The 18,139-nt window shown below is 44.1% G+C and overlaps 1 protein-coding gene across 1 annotated transcript in view; it reads right to left on the bottom strand.

Annotated features, from left to right (window-relative positions):
• Positions 1-408: 408 nt before the first annotated feature.
• Positions 409-18,139, bottom strand: part of LOC135400040 (lysosomal acid lipase/cholesteryl ester hydrolase-like) — a 44,693-nt gene continuing 26,962 nt past the window's right edge. The window contains exons 4-9 of the mRNA XM_064631784.1: positions 14,226-14,376; positions 4,034-4,126; positions 3,731-3,883; positions 2,961-3,032; positions 2,246-2,314; positions 409-1,894 (exon numbers count right to left, since the gene is read on the bottom strand). Of these exons, the coding sequence (XP_064487854.1) occupies positions 1,646-1,894; positions 2,246-2,314; positions 2,961-3,032; positions 3,731-3,883; positions 4,034-4,126; positions 14,226-14,376 (787 nt within the window). The 3' untranslated portion in view covers positions 409-1,645. The remainder of the gene's footprint in view (positions 1,895-2,245; positions 2,315-2,960; positions 3,033-3,730; positions 3,884-4,033; positions 4,127-14,225; positions 14,377-18,139) is intronic.

Consider the following 18,139-nt stretch of genomic DNA (forward strand, 5'->3'; position numbering starts at 1 on the left):
ATTGGTGGAATAAATGAAAAATAAATTCAATGGCGATTTAGCGGTAAATGCGAGAGAAATGCGTTAGCATCAAGCGCCTTTTCTCGATTATACCTAACTTCCGGTTCGACCGCTTCTACTGCAATATGTAAGTCCATTTAATTACCCTTAAATTAGCCTCAATTACTTTCAATTATCCTTTAATTACCGAAAGTAACCGCCGGCCACCTGAGGTAATCTTGAATTCCATTTATTTCCTTTTAATTACGTTCACTTGCTTTAATTACTCTCAATTTCCCTTTAATTGACGTTGATTACCTTTAATTACATTTAATAGCTCCGGTAACCTGCGGTTACCTTCGGTAATCTTAATTTCATTTAATCTTTCTCTTAATTACATATATCTTATCAACTTTCTTGCTTTATTTACCTTTAATTGAACTACCGTATGCGATAAGGGGATAAGCCGAAAAATCTGAAACCGAGAAAAGTGGCCCATCTGATTGTCCGTCCCATTGACACGCATGCATGTCCCGTTTCTTATCCTCCTGTAAGGGGCCTTTGAATTGCAATACGGTCCTAAATTTTTCTTTGGCAGCCGCATGCATACTGATATGTAGATGTCATTGCAGAAAAAATAGTAAAAAAGGGATATGTCGACTTATCTCTATTATTGCCATACAGAGGTTCAATTGCCCTTACCTCTTACTCTTACCTTTTCTTTAACAATTTCATATCATTTACCTCCATTTACGTTTACCATCATACCTCTGCCTCGGGGACGCTTCACCATCTCATACACGGACGCACACACACACATATATATACATCAAGCTTTTTCCACTTTGACACTCCTAATGCTAACACATTAAAATGTTGATGAGTTTCTCCACAACTTTGCTCGTGTTCATCCAACAAAAACCATTGCCATTCTGTACATCCATCCATCAGGGAAAAACGCAGTGTACTCTTAATGGCACTTGTGCGAACTCCTGTGCGTTCATTGAGCCGTGTAGAAAAAAAAGTGATGCAATGACACCTTTCACAGCTGGGAAGCTCAACTCCAGATGGACAACTCCAAGAACATATAATTCAGTCACATATAACCTGCTACCTGCGATAAAAATGTCGCGCTCACTGTCTGCATACCCCCAGAGGGACATTAGTACGATATGTGACCAACACGTGATATGACTATATGACTCTATAAGCATGACAAACACAGATAGGAACACGCAACGACCCGAGTCTACAGTAAAAACTAAGTAAAAACACCTGAGTTCAACCTTCCTGCAAACACCTGAGGTGATGCGGTGAAGTTCTGTTTCATCAGTGTAGTTCCCGATAAGTCTTTGCTGGCACCGGTATAAAGGGAAACATTGGCACGACACGTCCAAGTCTCGCCTATACTCAATGGAACTTTAACACGGACGGGGGGAAAGATATGCCCACACGACAACCAAAATACCCAAAAGTGCAATGGTCTCTCTTCTTTGAAAAATATTCACAGAAGTATCCCAATGGCTCCACAGTTTACGCCACGGACCACACTCTTTGCATCGTGCTGCTTCATGTCCTATATAGCTCTAGCATCACGTTGTTCAGGTTGCCTCGAACGGATTCCATGAGGTGAGAGGTATTTCAAATACGATGTCCTTCCCTCAGACTATCTCCGTAACTGAAACTGCCCGAGGACGGCAAGCACGGGCTCGAACAAGATCTCTTGCGCGTGGATTCCCAGGACAAAGTCAAGATGCGCGAAGTCTTCTTGCGGCACAAGGTAGTCGTAAACCAGAGATCCGAGATGGTGCTTCAGGTCTTCGATGTCTTGTAAATCTGCCAGGCGATCTCCTGGTCCAGAGAAAAGAGCGATGGGTGCCATGATTCGGCTGAGGTCGTACTCTGGGGGTTCCGGCTACGACAGAAAGCAATAGTGAAAAGTTTGCACGGTCTCCTTTGTCATGAAGATTATATGAACGGTAACAATGAAGTTTCCCTTTTCGCTTCTGTCGGAAATACTGGTGTAAAGTTTGTCAAGGATCGGATTTACCTGGCTAATGACAAGAACGGGAATTTCCTTCAGCAGTTTCTAAAATTTACAACTCTTGTGGCCCATGGCAAACGCTTTGCTCTTCCCTTATCTACAAGAAGGCTGTAAGTGAAATGCTTTCCCTTTCTTTTTTATCCTGCTGGGTGTACGTCAACTGTTGGCATCTCTTATGTCAGTTTTCCGATTAGGTTAGCCTCAGGACATTAACGTGCTCACCTGTCCGTAAACAACCATGTTCTCTTCGCTTCCATAGTCGAACTTCACAAAATTCTTCTTTCTGTACATCTGTAAAAATTGGCAAGCTAATCTGAGTGAAGAAAATAGCGACAATTGGTCCGTGTACATGCTGGAAGATGATTATGAAGCTCGTATCTGTTCTGTATAGCGGCAACGACAATATAGGGAATAGCTCAGTTCTTTAGGCAGCGGAGTTCAAATCATGACAAGCGGGTGTTATGAAAGTGTGTTTAAAAGCCCTGATCCCACCCAGTGCTTTTGAATATGTACAACGAACCATCCCGGAGTTTAACCTTGCTTAACCTGTTGCGAAAGCACCGCCTACTAATTCACGAGCCTTTTGTCTGCAGGCGCCGAACACTAAGTGCAGCATCTGCAACTTGGCACGTATCGATTACCAGGATTCCACGCAGCCGCCCGCTTGCGGAGAGTGGCGGAAGGAGGCAATGAGTGTCTATAACAGCGATGAATGGGCCTACGCAAAATTTCCCCACGCGACAATCCCTGTGTAGCAGGATGTCCATGTACCGAGATGTCCCTTCACGGAGATGTCCGCACACCGAAATATCGAGCATATACTGAAACGTCCGTGTACCGGCATGCCCGTTTCGAAATATCCTTTACCGAAACGTCCTATAGGGCTCCCACAATAAAATTATCGAACACCTTCAAACAAAAGAAAGTCGGCACGTACCTGCGCGTAATGAACCAAGTTTTTTGTCGTCGTTCCAGCTGGCATATGTGCCGTGTACACAGGGATTCTCGTCTGCAAAAGGATTAACAACGATGGGCTGCGAGCGACCGTAAATATTTACGAGGCGTGCGCGAACAGTGACAGCCTCGAATATATACGTATAATGACTGACAAAACGCAAGGAAAATTTTTTTTAGCTATCCAACTGAGTGCCAAGTGGTGACTAATAAGCGCATGTTAGAGCAAAGGCAGATACATAGACAGCGCTCACAAAGCAAAAGGTCATTGGAACATGACTCCAAGTCACTTCCAGGCTGCGGAAGGTCAATCGTCTTTCCAAGATGTGCAATAATTGTTAGAACTGGGAGCTACTGAACCGCAGGGTCTGCACAAATTAAGGAATTAGGTTTAGAGAAAATAAGCTGATATTCATGTAGGCTGGGTCTGCTTTGAACCTTAGGACACCCACCCGCGCACAGAAAGCAAAAGTAATGAATATATCATGATGATGATGATGATGACGTGGCATGTTTCACGGCTGGAGCACATAAGTCACACACTGTGACACATAATAAATTGGGACTAAAGGGGTTGCGAGAACCAGGGCATAGTTTTATACAAAGTTACAGCCGCCAAAGTCAATCAATCAAAGACAAAGGCAGAATTGGCGATCACTGGAACAGTACCTGAATGCGCCTGAATCTATACTTATTGGGCTGTCCCGACGTTTCGCATGACGTAGCAACACCTTAACAAAAATGAGTGCGTACCTTATTGAGCTGATAATGACTGGCACCAACGCTGATCTGGGTTGGAAAGAAGCAGAAGCCCCTGATCACGCTATTGCAGAAGTAATTAATGAGAGCCCGCGTGACTAGATTGGATCTCAAAAGGCTGCCTTTGGTCACGATGTCGATGGCAACCTGTTATGAAAGAAAAAGAATAATCTCAAAGCATATCGGCACTATCAGCAGAGTGTGTCTTATCCAACGGGCGTCGTTTCGGCAGCAATGCATGAATTCAGCGTGTGTACATGTTTCGAGACTACATGAAAATATCACCTCGGAGCTCACCTTCATGTATGGGGCGAAAGGACCCAAAAGTGTCAAAGGCGTCGCAATATGTGTGATATTGGCGACAGGTGCCAAGCCAACCAGTATGCTCACCTGTAAAATGAGTAGACAGCACAACCATCAAATATCGTCTATATAGGCTGTGTTGTAATCGGTTCACTTTTCGCATGTTAGAGAAGCAGTTAAATGAAAAAAAGAAAAACAACTTGTTCTAAAATGAATGCCCGTGTTTTAATTAGTATAATGCACGCCAAATTAGTTCACACACAGCGCTACCGTTAAGAATAAAAACGCAATGAATCCATGGTCGTCTTTGGTGGCAACGAATACAGCCGCGGGAAGCAAAGATTTGCGGCATCCAATCAGACAGCAGGAGAAGCGCACGCATGCCTACGTGGATGTAGAACGGGTCCTGTCGTAGTGTTGTGTACATGCGCCGCATGATGCGCGTTTCTGCATTTTTTCAATATCGATTTACTGAATTGTAGCCCACAACAGTAATCGTAAATGTTCTAGTGACAACAATTATGTATCTTCGCGTCCTTCCGACAGCGACAGCATGTTTTTCGCCGGAAGTGCTCCATGGCGTGGCAGGCGCGTTCACGCGCATCATGCGCTAACAGCATTCGATGCACGAGCTGAGGCAACGTTCACTGCGTAGTGCCGAGGTAAGAAAGAGTTCGGTATACTCTTGATTGTAGCTTCGTAACGGAATCAAAGTTTTGAATGAGGACAAGAAGTGCGAAATTAACACAGCGTGTAATGTAATTTTCAGAGAACTTGTGGTGGCATTTTAGTGCCCCTTTAAAAATAGGAAGTGACAAGTATGTAGCTATAGGACATTTGCTTCGTTAGTAATCGCACATCGTCTGTGAACTTTACACCGTCCAAAAATTATATCACATCTTAAGTGGTCGTACACGTAACGGCATGATAACATGATAACAATTCTTCAATTATTAACTGTCACTTTTTAATAATCATACATGTCCTGATGCACAAAATGTAAAGCAGTCTGCAACTCTCGTCTTACTCACGTCATATACTTCTCGAAATCTTGAAAATTTTGTTTTTGACAAAATGTACCAGCTGCAAGTGTACCTGTACACATGGATCGAAAACTTTTTTTTTTTCGTCTTCTTTCAAGTCCAACTCAATTCTATCTTCTTTTCATATCAGGTTGCCTATTTCGGGATACAGAGGGCACACATGCGGCGGTAGCCTTATCCCTGAGGCGTCAGATTTCGTCTTGACGTTTACAGTACATCGCTGGGGCACGAATAGGCACAATAGGAGCCCAAAATAAGATGTGCGTTCACTGGAATGCGCAGGATTACGCAAACAGTGCCTACGTGTAGCTCGATTCCCAGGGAGGAGAAGGAAGAATGCAGCCGTTCATCGAATCTTCTTCCTCCTTCCCGGAACAGTCCCTGAGTCACGTGGAAAGCCATGAATGAAACCGCGAGCAACCTTCTTCTTCTTCTTCTTCATCTAACTGGATAGGGTCTGGAGCTATGTGGTCTCCCTGGTGGACACCTGCAGCTCCATTTCTTTTAAGCTTCAGCGTAAGTGTGAAGACGTGTCTTGAACGTGCGACGCTCTGCCATCATGAGCGTCACTGTTTCCTTCATTCTCTCATTTTCACATCAGCGAGAGAACGGCTTAATAGCGGTTGACGATGCCGCTGTCTTTTAAAAATGCGCAGAGGGCTTTCATTACTTTCACTTGTTGCTGTTTGCAGCGCCAGTAGCCAAATAGTTTGCAGAAGCTGAAAGGTCGAGAGTCAAGCTTGTCGAGCACAGCCTGAAGTCGTTCTCTGTGAGTCTCATAAGATGGACACTGCATGATTATGGAAGTCACGCACAATATGTAAAGCTCGATCACAATATGCAATACTCGAGGTTTTCGCTAAAGTATAAGCGGGTTCCGTGCCGTTTTCGGATCAAGTTATGTAGCCGTGTGGGCGGGTGTCGCTTTTCGTGTCACGTGCGGTAGTTTATCCAGAACAGCAAGCTCGCCGGGGGGGGAGGGGGGGTTGCATGGGGGGTGAAGTTACATTGTAACAGTGGTACACAGGAAAAAAAACATGAGGGTGTTGGGGGGGGGGGGCTGCATAAATTAACCCTAACTAATTTCAACCCTGGACCGTTAAAGAAAAGTCCACTCCGTGACGTCGTTGTAATAAACGCGTCTCGCAGGAGCATTTCGAACCAAACAATTTTCCCTCTCTAAATCGACATATTTCCAAATTTATCCGTATCTTCTCCTGACAGTCGGCAGCGGACCGGCACTTATTAGGGAGGAGCAGACGCGAGAATCTCTTCATCGTCTCGCGTGACGACTCTGTGAGGTCCTCGCCAAGATGACCACGTGTCAGCGTCCTGCCCGCAACTCCTCCTCGCGTATTCTCTGCTGCGAGACGCAAAGAATGGACCTTTCTCACACTCGCACTCTATCCTAGCGGCTGTGCGGCGAAACACGATCGGCGCGCGCCAAAGCACAGCAGGCGCCATCTATGGAATATGTAGGGAACCTTCTTCGGCGCCGTCAGCATCACAGAGCATGCGCAGAAGCAGGCACTCGGTAGGCAAGGCAAATATAAAGGGTGTTTTATTATCATTATTCGTGATAGATTTCTTATAAATATAAGCTGTGAGAGCAGCAAAGATGCCATTTTGCGCAGGCGGGTTTTGCGTCTGGGCTGTCGTCCTGCCGGAAAGCGTTTGTGACTAATGCAGGACTAATTAGTCGGCCAGTTAAAATTCATTCGTTGAAATGCGAGAAATGCGAGATAGCGGAATAGACGACTTCAGAAAATCCCAGTGCTCTTTGCGCCCGCAATGCATCCTGGGCGCTTGCTGAGTGGTGGAACGCAGATAATCCTTCACGTTTCGCTTTTAACAACATCGTGGACAACGAACCGGAAGGGAGAAAGCGAAACAGCTTAGACGCCACCCGCTCCTTTCGCATTAGTAAGCTTCCACAGTTCAAAGCGGCGCCAGGTACACTGGGATTTTCTGAAATCGTACATTGAAGTCAGCCATTATTCTCTATCTTCCTTGTTGAACGCCTTGAAAAGTGAACGTACTTTGAGACATAAATATGCAAATTTTGCTTTGCAACTGAGCCGAAACCAGAACCCCGCACTTTTAGAGCGCAGAAAAAGGCGTTCCACGTGAGAGGGTCACTTGATTTGAAGTAGGAGTCGCTAAATACGGGTACAGAGTATCGCATTCCTTTTCGGCACCGGAGCCGCCATTCGGTGTCCGCGATTGGGCCGATCGTGTCACGTGGTTTCTCTTTCCAAGAACTCGCGGTTCATGTTGAGTCACCTCCATCCAAAACCGGTTCCGTGGGTTGTGATCTGGCTCGACTGCGTGTTGTTCTCAACCGGAGAAGTGGGAGATTGGCCTCCCATTGCTAGGCGACGCAGCCCCGCCTGGCTCAAGATGGCGGGCTCGCTCGTCGGCGTCGCTCAGTGTCACTACTCTGCTCCCTATTTAGTGACTCTAGTTTGGTGCGATGCACGTGCTTGGAGTAGGTTGGCCAGATGGAGTCTCCAGAAGGACTCTCCGGCCCGGATAAGGGGAATGTCGTGTCGTTTCTGCGCTAGGGACGCGCATAGTTCTCGTTTGGGCTCATTTGCGTAGAAATGTGGCGATTCGCAGGGCGTTTAATAAGGGCGATGGATTTGAATATTGAATGCCCCCCTATTCTGCTATCTCGGGTTTCCCAGAAAACAAATTCATAAGTTAACTAATTAATTTTAGCAAATTAGTCGTCCAGTAGTTTCATACAGAGTCCTGCAGGATGTCTCGCATAATTCGCTTGCCAAAAAGGCATAGCACAGCTCCCACGGCGTTTCTATAAAAAAAAAATCTGTAACGAATAAGAAAAATGTATACAGATGGAGAGGGCCATCTCAAGGCAAGCGCGGGACCCGGTGCTGTGAACCGATGCGGGGGCTCATATAAAAATGATGAAAGCACATACACGCACATAAAAAATAAAAAAAACTGCATCACGTACCATAAAACATGTGTTCTGTTTGTGCCATAAAACAACCAATCATCGGCGACAAAACAACAAAGATGCTTACGCGGTACTTGAATCTTTACTACGTTGTTTCACTATGAAAATGGATTTTTCCTTTCTGTGGACTTCTTGTTTCCTGTCTTGACATTGTGTCGTACATCGGTGTCGTCGTTGACAGTGCACCTATGCAGCAAGTATACTTATTTCAACCGTTTTCTTTTTTCACAAACGAATTCTGTATTATTAATTACTGCATTATCGTCCAGTAATGTCCCCAGAGGTCTACTTCTATGGGGGTACAGAGCATCCCATAGGGGGGTGGGGGTATACGTGTATAGAGGTATGCGTGTGGGTCCATTCATTGGGAGACAGGCTGTATGGGTAATATAAGTAATTTCATTGTATGTTGCAAAAAAAAAAAACTATGTAGGGTACACACCCCTCCTTGGAGGAAGAGAGAGATCCGTGTTATCGGCTCTATGTGCAAAGCGGTATTTGAATCTGACCCTATGACTAAATGTATAGCGTGCAACTTTGTCACCTCTTAGCTACATATGAAAACTCTAAATACGGTTTCAATTACTTTGAGAACGCGGTCCCGCGTTTTATTTATACTTCAGTTCAGTATACAATATATTTCCAACATATACGACCACATGAGCATCATGCGCGCATGCGATAGGCCTTCTTTAATTTTGGTCTTGTCCATCCATAGTCATCATACGCACATTCCTACATACATGCATATCACATCTACTTGCTCATGCATAGTCTTCATACGTTATATATATATATATATATATCGTCCTAAGTACGCGCGTCTAGCATGGGCTTACACCCCATTACTACGCACACAGACATATTCGTAATTACGCGCTTTTGTCCTGGCCACTCTCCCTTAGTGGCTCATGGCCATCTTTTCATTGAAAGAAGAAGATGGGTCATCACCATTAGCATAATCGGGCTGTCGTTGGAACATTAGTCTTGGCCAATCTCATGTTGCAACAGCGAGTCTCTGCGCTCGCACGTCCATGAAAGAACAAAAGAGGATACGATTTTGCGTCGTTGCGTAACCTGTGTGATTGAAGTGTGTGATCAAGCTGCAGTTTTATTCATAATACGACTGTACTTTTTTTCTTTTCTTTTTCTTTTTGTTTGAGCGGCGGCTGCAGTCTTGCGCGTCCAGTCAGGTACACTCTTAAAAATGAACTTCACCGTGTAGTACGCAACTAGCCAACCATCACCTCGAATGATATCGTTATCTGCCCCGATTTGTTGAAAACGGGAGGCGTACGCCTTTTCTGTGACACTTATGCTGTTCGTAATTGTCACAGAAAAGGCGTAAGCCTCCCGTTTTCAACAAATCAGAGCAGATAGCGATATCATTCGAGGTGATGGTTGGCTAGGAGCGTGCTATGCGGTGAAGTTCATTTTTAAGAGTGTAAGTGCACAACATGGACGTAAGGTGCACAAGTATCAGTTCGCGGCTGTGTTGCCTCTGCTAATTTCACTCTCGTTTTTCCAGGCATTACTTTGCTGAACAGTAGGCTGGTTGAACCAGCTTTGTTGTTGCTATGACAACTTTACTCACTGTTTAACCCAAACAACAACAACAACTTAATGGTAGGCGTCACCATTTGAAAGTTTGTTTCTCCTAACACCTTCGTGCGCTGCGGGCAAACCCACTTCAACGAACGCCGAACGTTGCTCAACTCTTCGTTTCTTCGCAGTTTAGCGTGGTTTGCGCTGATTTCTTCGCCATTTTCGATACAATACCAGGGGATTCTTTGGTTGGCGTTGCCGTTCTGCAAGGCGGCTTCACATCATTATTCTAACGGATTTGGAGGGGCAAGGGAAGCTGTCAGGCACCATTAATCTAACGTATCACTAAACTAACCATATTGATGGATGTCTTGGGTAACGCTGTGAAGGTAGGTTAGGATTAATAGGTCCATGGCAGCGTCCCTTGCCCCCATATCCACTTCGATAACGGAGTTGGTAGGGCGATGCAAACTGCCACGGTACACTGTGTCGCATAAAGCGTGTGTAGATGTGCAATACTTCACTGCTGTGTGCGCGGGATGTATTGTATGATTGTGTCGACACTGGGTACCACTTTCAAGGTATGCATAAAATCGATATATATTTTTGCGGTTCTTCATTTCGTGTATTTTATGCATGTTGCAAGTGAGTGAACATGATAGAACGGAGAAATTCAACTTAGCTCAAGTCACAAAAACTCCACAAAAAACTATTCACATCATTCGCGGGAGGGTGTTACCAGAGTTATGTGGCCAGTACACATAAAGTGAACAAAATATTGCACAGGTATTCTGCAGCCAAATATCTACAGAAAGTTGAGGCCATAAGTCAACAATCATAGTAAACATATGGTGTAAAAATGAAAGCAACACAGACTCTGAAGAATGTTTGTTTTCCATGTTGACCTCAGTCTGTAGAAAGTAATCATAACTAAACACCTTTTTTTTTTTTTTTATAAAGGTTGTGCACTTCATATGAGTACACAACTGTTGACTAGCGATGGGCATATAGATACAAACTCACAAAACCATTTTTATTTCGCTGTTTCTAGCAATCTCCCGACACACTACCTCATAAATGATAAGTAGACTTGAAGCTCTCTTGAGTACCGTACCCTAAATATTGTATCTGAAATACTTCTGTTGGTATCTTAGTAGTACCTGTACACAACTTTATATGTGAGGTATGAGAAAGAAGTTAAAGTTGTGTACAGGCACAGCAACATAATCTGTTGTCTTATCAGCAGACATGGAGAAGATACTAATTAAACGGCCATTAAACAATCCATTGACCTTCCTGATCTCTGAGGCACGGGGTGAAGTTTATATAGGCTCTGTCTCTATATCATAAATTCTTTCATAGCAGTTTACTGAGTCCCAATTTTTTGTTACCAACTGTACATATATCCCCGTGATTGAGTCATCGCTTTAAAGTTGAACACCACACTTTTTTTCTCCCTCATATAATGCTTCGCGTGTAATGGGGTACTGTACTGCTCTCCAGCGATGAACCACACCATTTATTTATTGTCGTTCGATGTCGAGCTCTTACGGGTACGACAAAAGAGCCAGAGCCATTCCCATGCGTTCTCGTAGGCACGTGTCATCTCCGCGTCTATCTTTCACAGTCGAGTGACAGGTTGGCTCGATTTCCACGCGAAATAGCATTTCAGATAAGAATGTGTATAGTGAACATGACGGTTTTCTTCCCGTTCTTCTCACTTTCAAGTAAAGAGAAGACTTCACTGTCTAGGAAAGACGGCTGATGTGAAAAGGGACGCGACAGTTCTTGCGTAAGTAAAGGTGAAGCATTGTGGAGTATTCTTATATATATGTTTGCCCTTTAAAATGCTGTCTGCGATCTCGTAAGGTACGACAGAAACGATATTGGACACGGCGAAAGAAAAACCCACGGAGGTTATATAAGAACTGGCCCTGACAACCGTAAACTTTCTTATATGTCTGCTCGTTCATCCGTCATAGATTTCTCTTTGGCGATGTCATAACAGGTCCCCAGCAGTGCGTTCTTGCTTCCACAAAAGCACAGTCCGCCTGTAATTTCTCGGCCATGAAAGAGAGTGAAAGCTACTGTAAAGCAGCCGGCAAAGAGGTTACGCTGCCTGCGTCTGTTGTTGTTGTTGTTATGGTTACACACAGGTTACACGTGTGCGAATGACAGCTACATATTAGTAATTTGCAGGTGAAATTGCGGTAGAAAATGGCTCTGGCGACGTCCGGTGGAAAGTAATTCCCAATTGGTCAAACAACCCGACCGGCTCATGGATGACTACGTAGCCGACAAAGTAGCCGACTTCTTTTGCTTTAAACAGTGTTATGCGCATGCAATGTAGTTTTTGCCGAAGTACTTGATGGGCAGTGCACAGCTGGTGTCGACTTCGACACAATGTTATCCGTCATTTTCCATTTTAATTTTTTAAAAAGATATTAGCGCAATTGTGACGAAAGTTGTCACGTCAGAGCACTGAAGGCTCAGGCTATCGATTAAATAAATTTTCTCAGATTGCGGTTCTACTGCCTCACAGTACCTTTCATGGCAAATAATTGGGGGTAATTACATTCAAGATGAAATTAAACGGGAGTAATTAAATTAAGAATTAAATTGATTGGGAGTAATGAAATTAAACGTAAAATTAAATGGAGTAATTCCGCTCTGCTTGTTTGATAATTATCCGCTTCGCTTTTCGAAAACTACGGACATCAGCACAGCCCTAGCTGTCTTGTTCAACACTGTTTACGCCTTTTTGTGGCAATTACCATATACACAACTTGCCACAAAAAGGCGTACGCCCCCTTCTTTCCTCGAATCGGAAGCGACAACCCTATCATTCGTGGCAATGGTTGGCGCACAGCGTGCTATGCGGTGAAGCTCTGTTTTTAGAGTGCACTGCTTGTAACACAAACAACACCCTTAGAAATGAACTTCACCGCATAGCACTCTCCTAACCAACCATCATCTCGAATGATGATATCGTTATCTCCCCCATTTGTTGAAAACGGGAGGAGTACGCCTTTTTTGTGACAATTATGAACAGCATAAGTGTCACAAAAAAGGCGTACCCCTCCCATTTTCAACGATCATTCATTTCAACGAGATAACGATCTCATTCAAGATTATGGTTGACTAGGAGCGTGCCATGGCGCTGAAGTTCACTTTCTTTATTTACCCTCAAGTCACATGGAACTACAGAGGGGAGTGGAAATAACGAGGAAGTAAATGAAAAAGTAGAAAATGACCCATGAAATACGTCGTGGAGTAATGAACGGAACCTTGTTGAGTCCCGGACCACTGCGATGGCCGCAGGTAAGTCATTCCAGTCACTTGCTGTCTTGGGAACGAATGAGTTCTGGAAATCATTAGTTCGACTAAAGGGAGTGGGGGCTTTTTCAGGACGATCCAAGTACCTAAGATATACGGTGAGGAGGAGAAAAAAGAGAATTACCTGGGAAGAGTGTCATTATAATAGATTTTATGAAACAGCCACAGACGAGAGAGTTTACGGTGTAGAGAAAGAGGTTGTAGAGAGGCGCGACATTTGAGCTCGCTGACGTTCGAATGACTTGAGTAATCTGAAAAAATGAAGCGAACAGCCCTGTTCTGTACAGATCGAAATTTCCGAATGAGGTGACCCTGGCAAGGATCACCTCTAAGGGTGCTGTTTGTGTTATAGTTCGACCTAAACAATTTCAGCGAGGACTGCCTTTGTGTAGGACCTTCCAAGAGTAAACCGCAATCGGAAGCCGTCGACTGAGGAGGATGCGGGCATCAGTTTCATCAGGTTAACTGCGATCAGATCGGTCCAAGGCCGTCATTTATTCAAATCCCGCACATGAAACCGACTGTACTCTCGGGTTTCCACTCCACATCACGCTCAGGAACGGGATTGCAATCGAGATCCGCAACTGGGTTGCGTAATGCGGTCGTGCGTCGTATATCTCTAATCCTTGAGAGTACCCGTTTCGTAAGAACGTTTCCGTCAACGGATCAGTTCCAGAGAGGCTGAGAAAGCGACGTACGGTCCTTGGTTGCCCCTAGAAACCACTCATGTCAGCAGATATCGAAAAAAAAAAAAAAAACGAAAAATGTTGTTGCTATGGTCTTCGGAATTAATTAAATGAGTTATGACGCACATGGATTTTAACCTTGTTGCTCCCGCCTTACAAATATTAAGCTTGCATCTTGTGCATGTTAATTGAAAATGTCTCTATGGCCTCTTCTCTGCTGGCAACTTCAATACTGCTTTGACGTCATCAACACTTCCTCCACGTGGACACTTCACGTCGAGCCTTCTTGCGCATATTCTTTGTGCAGTCTACTTTAGCTAACTATTCATCATCAACGACCAGCAACTTCAAACTTCCACTGAAAGTTCCATCTGCTTTAAACCGTACGCTTTAGCCAAGTTACACCGTTATATGTATTTTCCATGCTAGGCGCTTCGATTATGCTTCAATGTTTGCCACCCTGAGTCTGTGCCAACAAGTAATTGACATTTTTTGTGTAACACTGATATCGAGCACGAGATTTCTTCTTCGCAATTTTTTCCTATTGAAGCGTGGAAACTCGTCCGTTATGGCAAAGAAAGAGATCACTATACCTTCAAGTTGTACTCTGGTCGGTCCGAAAGCAAGACCAAACACTCGGTGAAACCTTGCGACCAGGCCACCAGGGACACCTGTTGCGTTCCTGTTGCCCTCAATATGAAGTCGATGGAAGCAGCAAGGTCATAGCGCCCAATATCGTCAAAGCTGTAGAATAAACAAAAAAAGCATACTTGCATCTTTGGCCATTGGCATCCGGTGGGCAAACCTATATCTATGAAACAGGTACCACAGCATCGACAGACAATCTACTTGGCTATTTTTTTTTATCGTCCTAAAAGTGCTTAGATATTGAATCAATGAACATTAAATATAAACGCTGCTTCCGCAGATGCAGAGGCTCCAGTGGCAAAGACACCAGCGTGACGTCACACCCTAACAGGAGGAGTGAGAGAGCGGAGAAGAGAAAAGCATCACCTGATCTTATGTTTGGGTGTGGTATAGATCTCTCCCTGTTTGGAAACAGATGACGTCATAGTGTTCCACAGCGCCACCAATTTGGTAGAGTTGAACTAGGCTCGAAGCTAGAGGCGAACAAGGTCGCGGCCGAAAGCCACGGTCCTGAGGGTATATTACGATGGTCCCTGAATGGGACGCGACCTTCGGTCCTATTTTTCTTTCAATAGGAGGCAGCGAACAAGTGCCCATTCGTGGAACCCAGCCCTCCCCTTCCAATTTGTTTCGGTTTCAGTCTGTCTACCAACGCCATGATGACGTATTTCGGGTAGAGGTCTTTTTTCCTTTATTATTATTTAACTATAATGCCAGCCAACTGAGGTCGGCCAAGGCATGAATGTACATACAACATCATTCAACGTACAACAACATTTCACAAAGTCGTATATGTAGCATCTAATCTATCACAAAAAGGACTGCGACGACTGGGCACATACGACACTGTTTGGAAGAGCATTCCATTCAATAGCGGTGCGTTGAACGAAAGAATACTGATAACAATTCACCCTGGGTCGAAAAGTGTCTACATGCCGGCAATGGCGAATTCTGCTCTGTTGAGTGGAACTCAGCGAAAACAAATTTCGATAATCACGTTTCGTTTGACTTCCTCTTGTTCGTGTGTGTTGCTTTCTTTCATTGTGATACACGTTCACTGGAAAGGTCACGCATGTTCTTCTCTTTGCGTTCGACTTGCAACACATGCGAGCGACCAGTCTTGGGTAAGTTACTTCTAGAAAGTAACTGAGTTGCAGTTATAGTTACTTTCTTGAATAAGTAACTAAGTTACAGTTATAGTTACTTTCTTGAATAAGTAACTAAGTTACAGTTATAGTTACTTTCTTGAATAAGTAACTAAGTTACAGTTATAGTTACTTTCTTGGTCAAGTAACTAGTTAGAGTTACAGTGACTGTGAGAAAGTAACTTAGTTACATTACAGTTACCTTTTATAAAAATGACCATGAGAGGGTGATACAATCGTTAAAAACATACATTTATTTACATTTACTTAAGTGCGATAAAAGTATTATTGCACTTAACCAGAAGCTGTATAAGTCAATATGTGGCTCTCCCACAGGGAAAAATACGTACGTAAAAAAGGATAGAACATTTATTCGAGTAACTAGTTACATTTTGCAGTTACATTCACAGAAATAGTAACTAGTTACAGTTAAAAGCTACTTTTCTGGAAATGTAACTAGTTACTGTAACTAGTTAACCCCAAAAGTAACTAGTTACAGTTACAAGTTAAAAGTAACTTAGTTACTACCCAAGACTGCGAGCGACACCCATGGTGTGTGTGTGCGCGCTCCTCAGACCCAAGGAAATGAGCGAGGAAATTGCCACTGTCCACTGTGCGTCAACGCGCTATCCGATTGCCTTATTAATTTCTGCATTGCAGTAACATCCGTTTGTCCCGTATTACTTTTTCGAGACAATGGTTATGGGAAATTGAAAGCATACGTGTGTGAAAGCAGCCGTCAATGGGCCTGATGGGGTTATTAAGAGCAACGTGACATTCCGATCAATGCTGGTTATGAGAGGATGAAAAGTTTTCCCGCAGACGTTAATTAGGCACAAACTACGGTTACTTGTGTACAAAGGAACTTAGGTTTTGATGAATGTGTGGCAATATTTGGGGACCACATTGACCTCTCGCCATTCAGCTGCGCACTGTTAATCCGCTAACCTTGTATTCTAGAAGTGATCATGGCTGGCAGTACCAGTGTTTAGGGGTTATGGGTAAATCTCATGATTATTACGGGTAGCGACAAGGACGATACCCGAGACAGGAAGAAAAAAACAAACACGCAGAAAAAAGACGGTGCACGCCGAAATAAACCATTAAACATAAAACATTGAAAATACAATCATTGAAATATAAAAATAAAACGTAAAACACGCTTAATAATACACCAGTGAAAATCCACTCTCGGAAATAAATCGCAAGAAAATCCACGCCCTCAAAATAAACAGTGCCAAAATAAATCATAGTTAGGCTTTGGGAGGGAATGTGCCATATGTTAATTTAAGGACGACACACCGTTGTTTTCAATGCAACACACAGCTCGTACGTCTTTTATTAATATTTCTACCATTATTAATCATGTGTCTTCAAAAAGCAGCAGCTTAAAAGTGCAGAAGACAACACGCGTATGAATACAGGAATAACAAGCACCCATTACACGCGTGCCCTTGAGCCTGGTTGAGCTGTGAACGAGGTTACACCCGAAGACGTACTTCCGGTGGCTTCTGAAAGGCAATGCACGAGCACGACCACATCCGGTACAGCAAAGTACTGTCTCGTAAGTCTCGTTAGGTAAGTCTCGTTCTCAGGAGAATGCCAATACGGCCCACACCAAGTACGCGAGCCGTATTATGTTCCGAGGCGGATGTAGGGAGCTTCGGCCGTCCACTGATCAGACAGGATTTATTTTGAACATTTGATTTCCTGAAGTGTATTTCTACGAGTGGACCTTGCCATCATGGATATTGACAGAGTTTATTGTTGAAAAGTTATTTTAAAAAGTGGCTTTTTATACATGATTTATTCTTCACTGTTTTCAATTTTTAAATGATTTTTTTTCGACGTCATCCCCATGCAGCAGCTATAGTCGTGAACTAGTCCGTGAACTACATACACCGTTGGAGATAAGGGGACGTAATAGCGCACCACGAGAGACACTGCAGCGCCACCACGCAGCGTAGTGTTATGTGGCCAGTGTTAACAGCCAATACGGAAGCAGAGTGAGCATAATGGGTTACATTATCTCGCGGGGGAGCGAGCGTGACCTCTCCGTGTCCAGCCATCCTATCTGCGGCGCAGTTATATTTTGAGACCTGACGGACTAGATTTCTTTTGCTGAACACGACTATAGTGAGTGTCCTTGTACTCCTCCTATAGTCTGCTCCTTTCAATTACATTACGGGTAGCGTCAGGACATTAATCCTTGTTTTTTTCTCCTCTCTCACTCGTTTGACCTTCTCTCTTTCTCTCTCTCTCTCTCTCTCTCTCTCTGTTTGTTTTTGTTTACCCTGAAAAGTCAATTAGAGGTCACGGGGGGCCCTTTTCCGGCGCAGTCGAAGCGGCACGTCGGCAAACAGGCTTTACGGGCCTCACGACATAATCAGTCGGGACAAGATCAGACAGGATCCCAGTCGGCGTGCCTCCGCTCGGCCCCCGGTGATGTCTCGCTCTCATCGAGGCACAGGATATTGCGCTTTTTTTACCGGGAGTGTTACAAAAGAGGAGTAAGTCAGGGCTTTCTTCATCACCTGCACTTTAAATACGGAAATTCACTACATAACGCGCTGGAGACAAACCATTGGACAGAATGCTACCGTTACCACTCCTTTGAAAAAGCACTCTGCGTACGCCTTTTTGTGACTATCAACATAGCTACGTAAATGCCACAAAAAGGCGTACACCTCCCGTTTTCTGCCGAGAACGATGTC

The sequence above is a fragment of the Ornithodoros turicata genome, chromosome 7, assembly GCF_037126465.1.
Source record: "Ornithodoros turicata isolate Travis chromosome 7, ASM3712646v1, whole genome shotgun sequence".
Classification (NCBI taxonomy): domain Eukaryota; kingdom Metazoa; phylum Arthropoda; class Arachnida; order Ixodida; family Argasidae; genus Ornithodoros; species Ornithodoros turicata.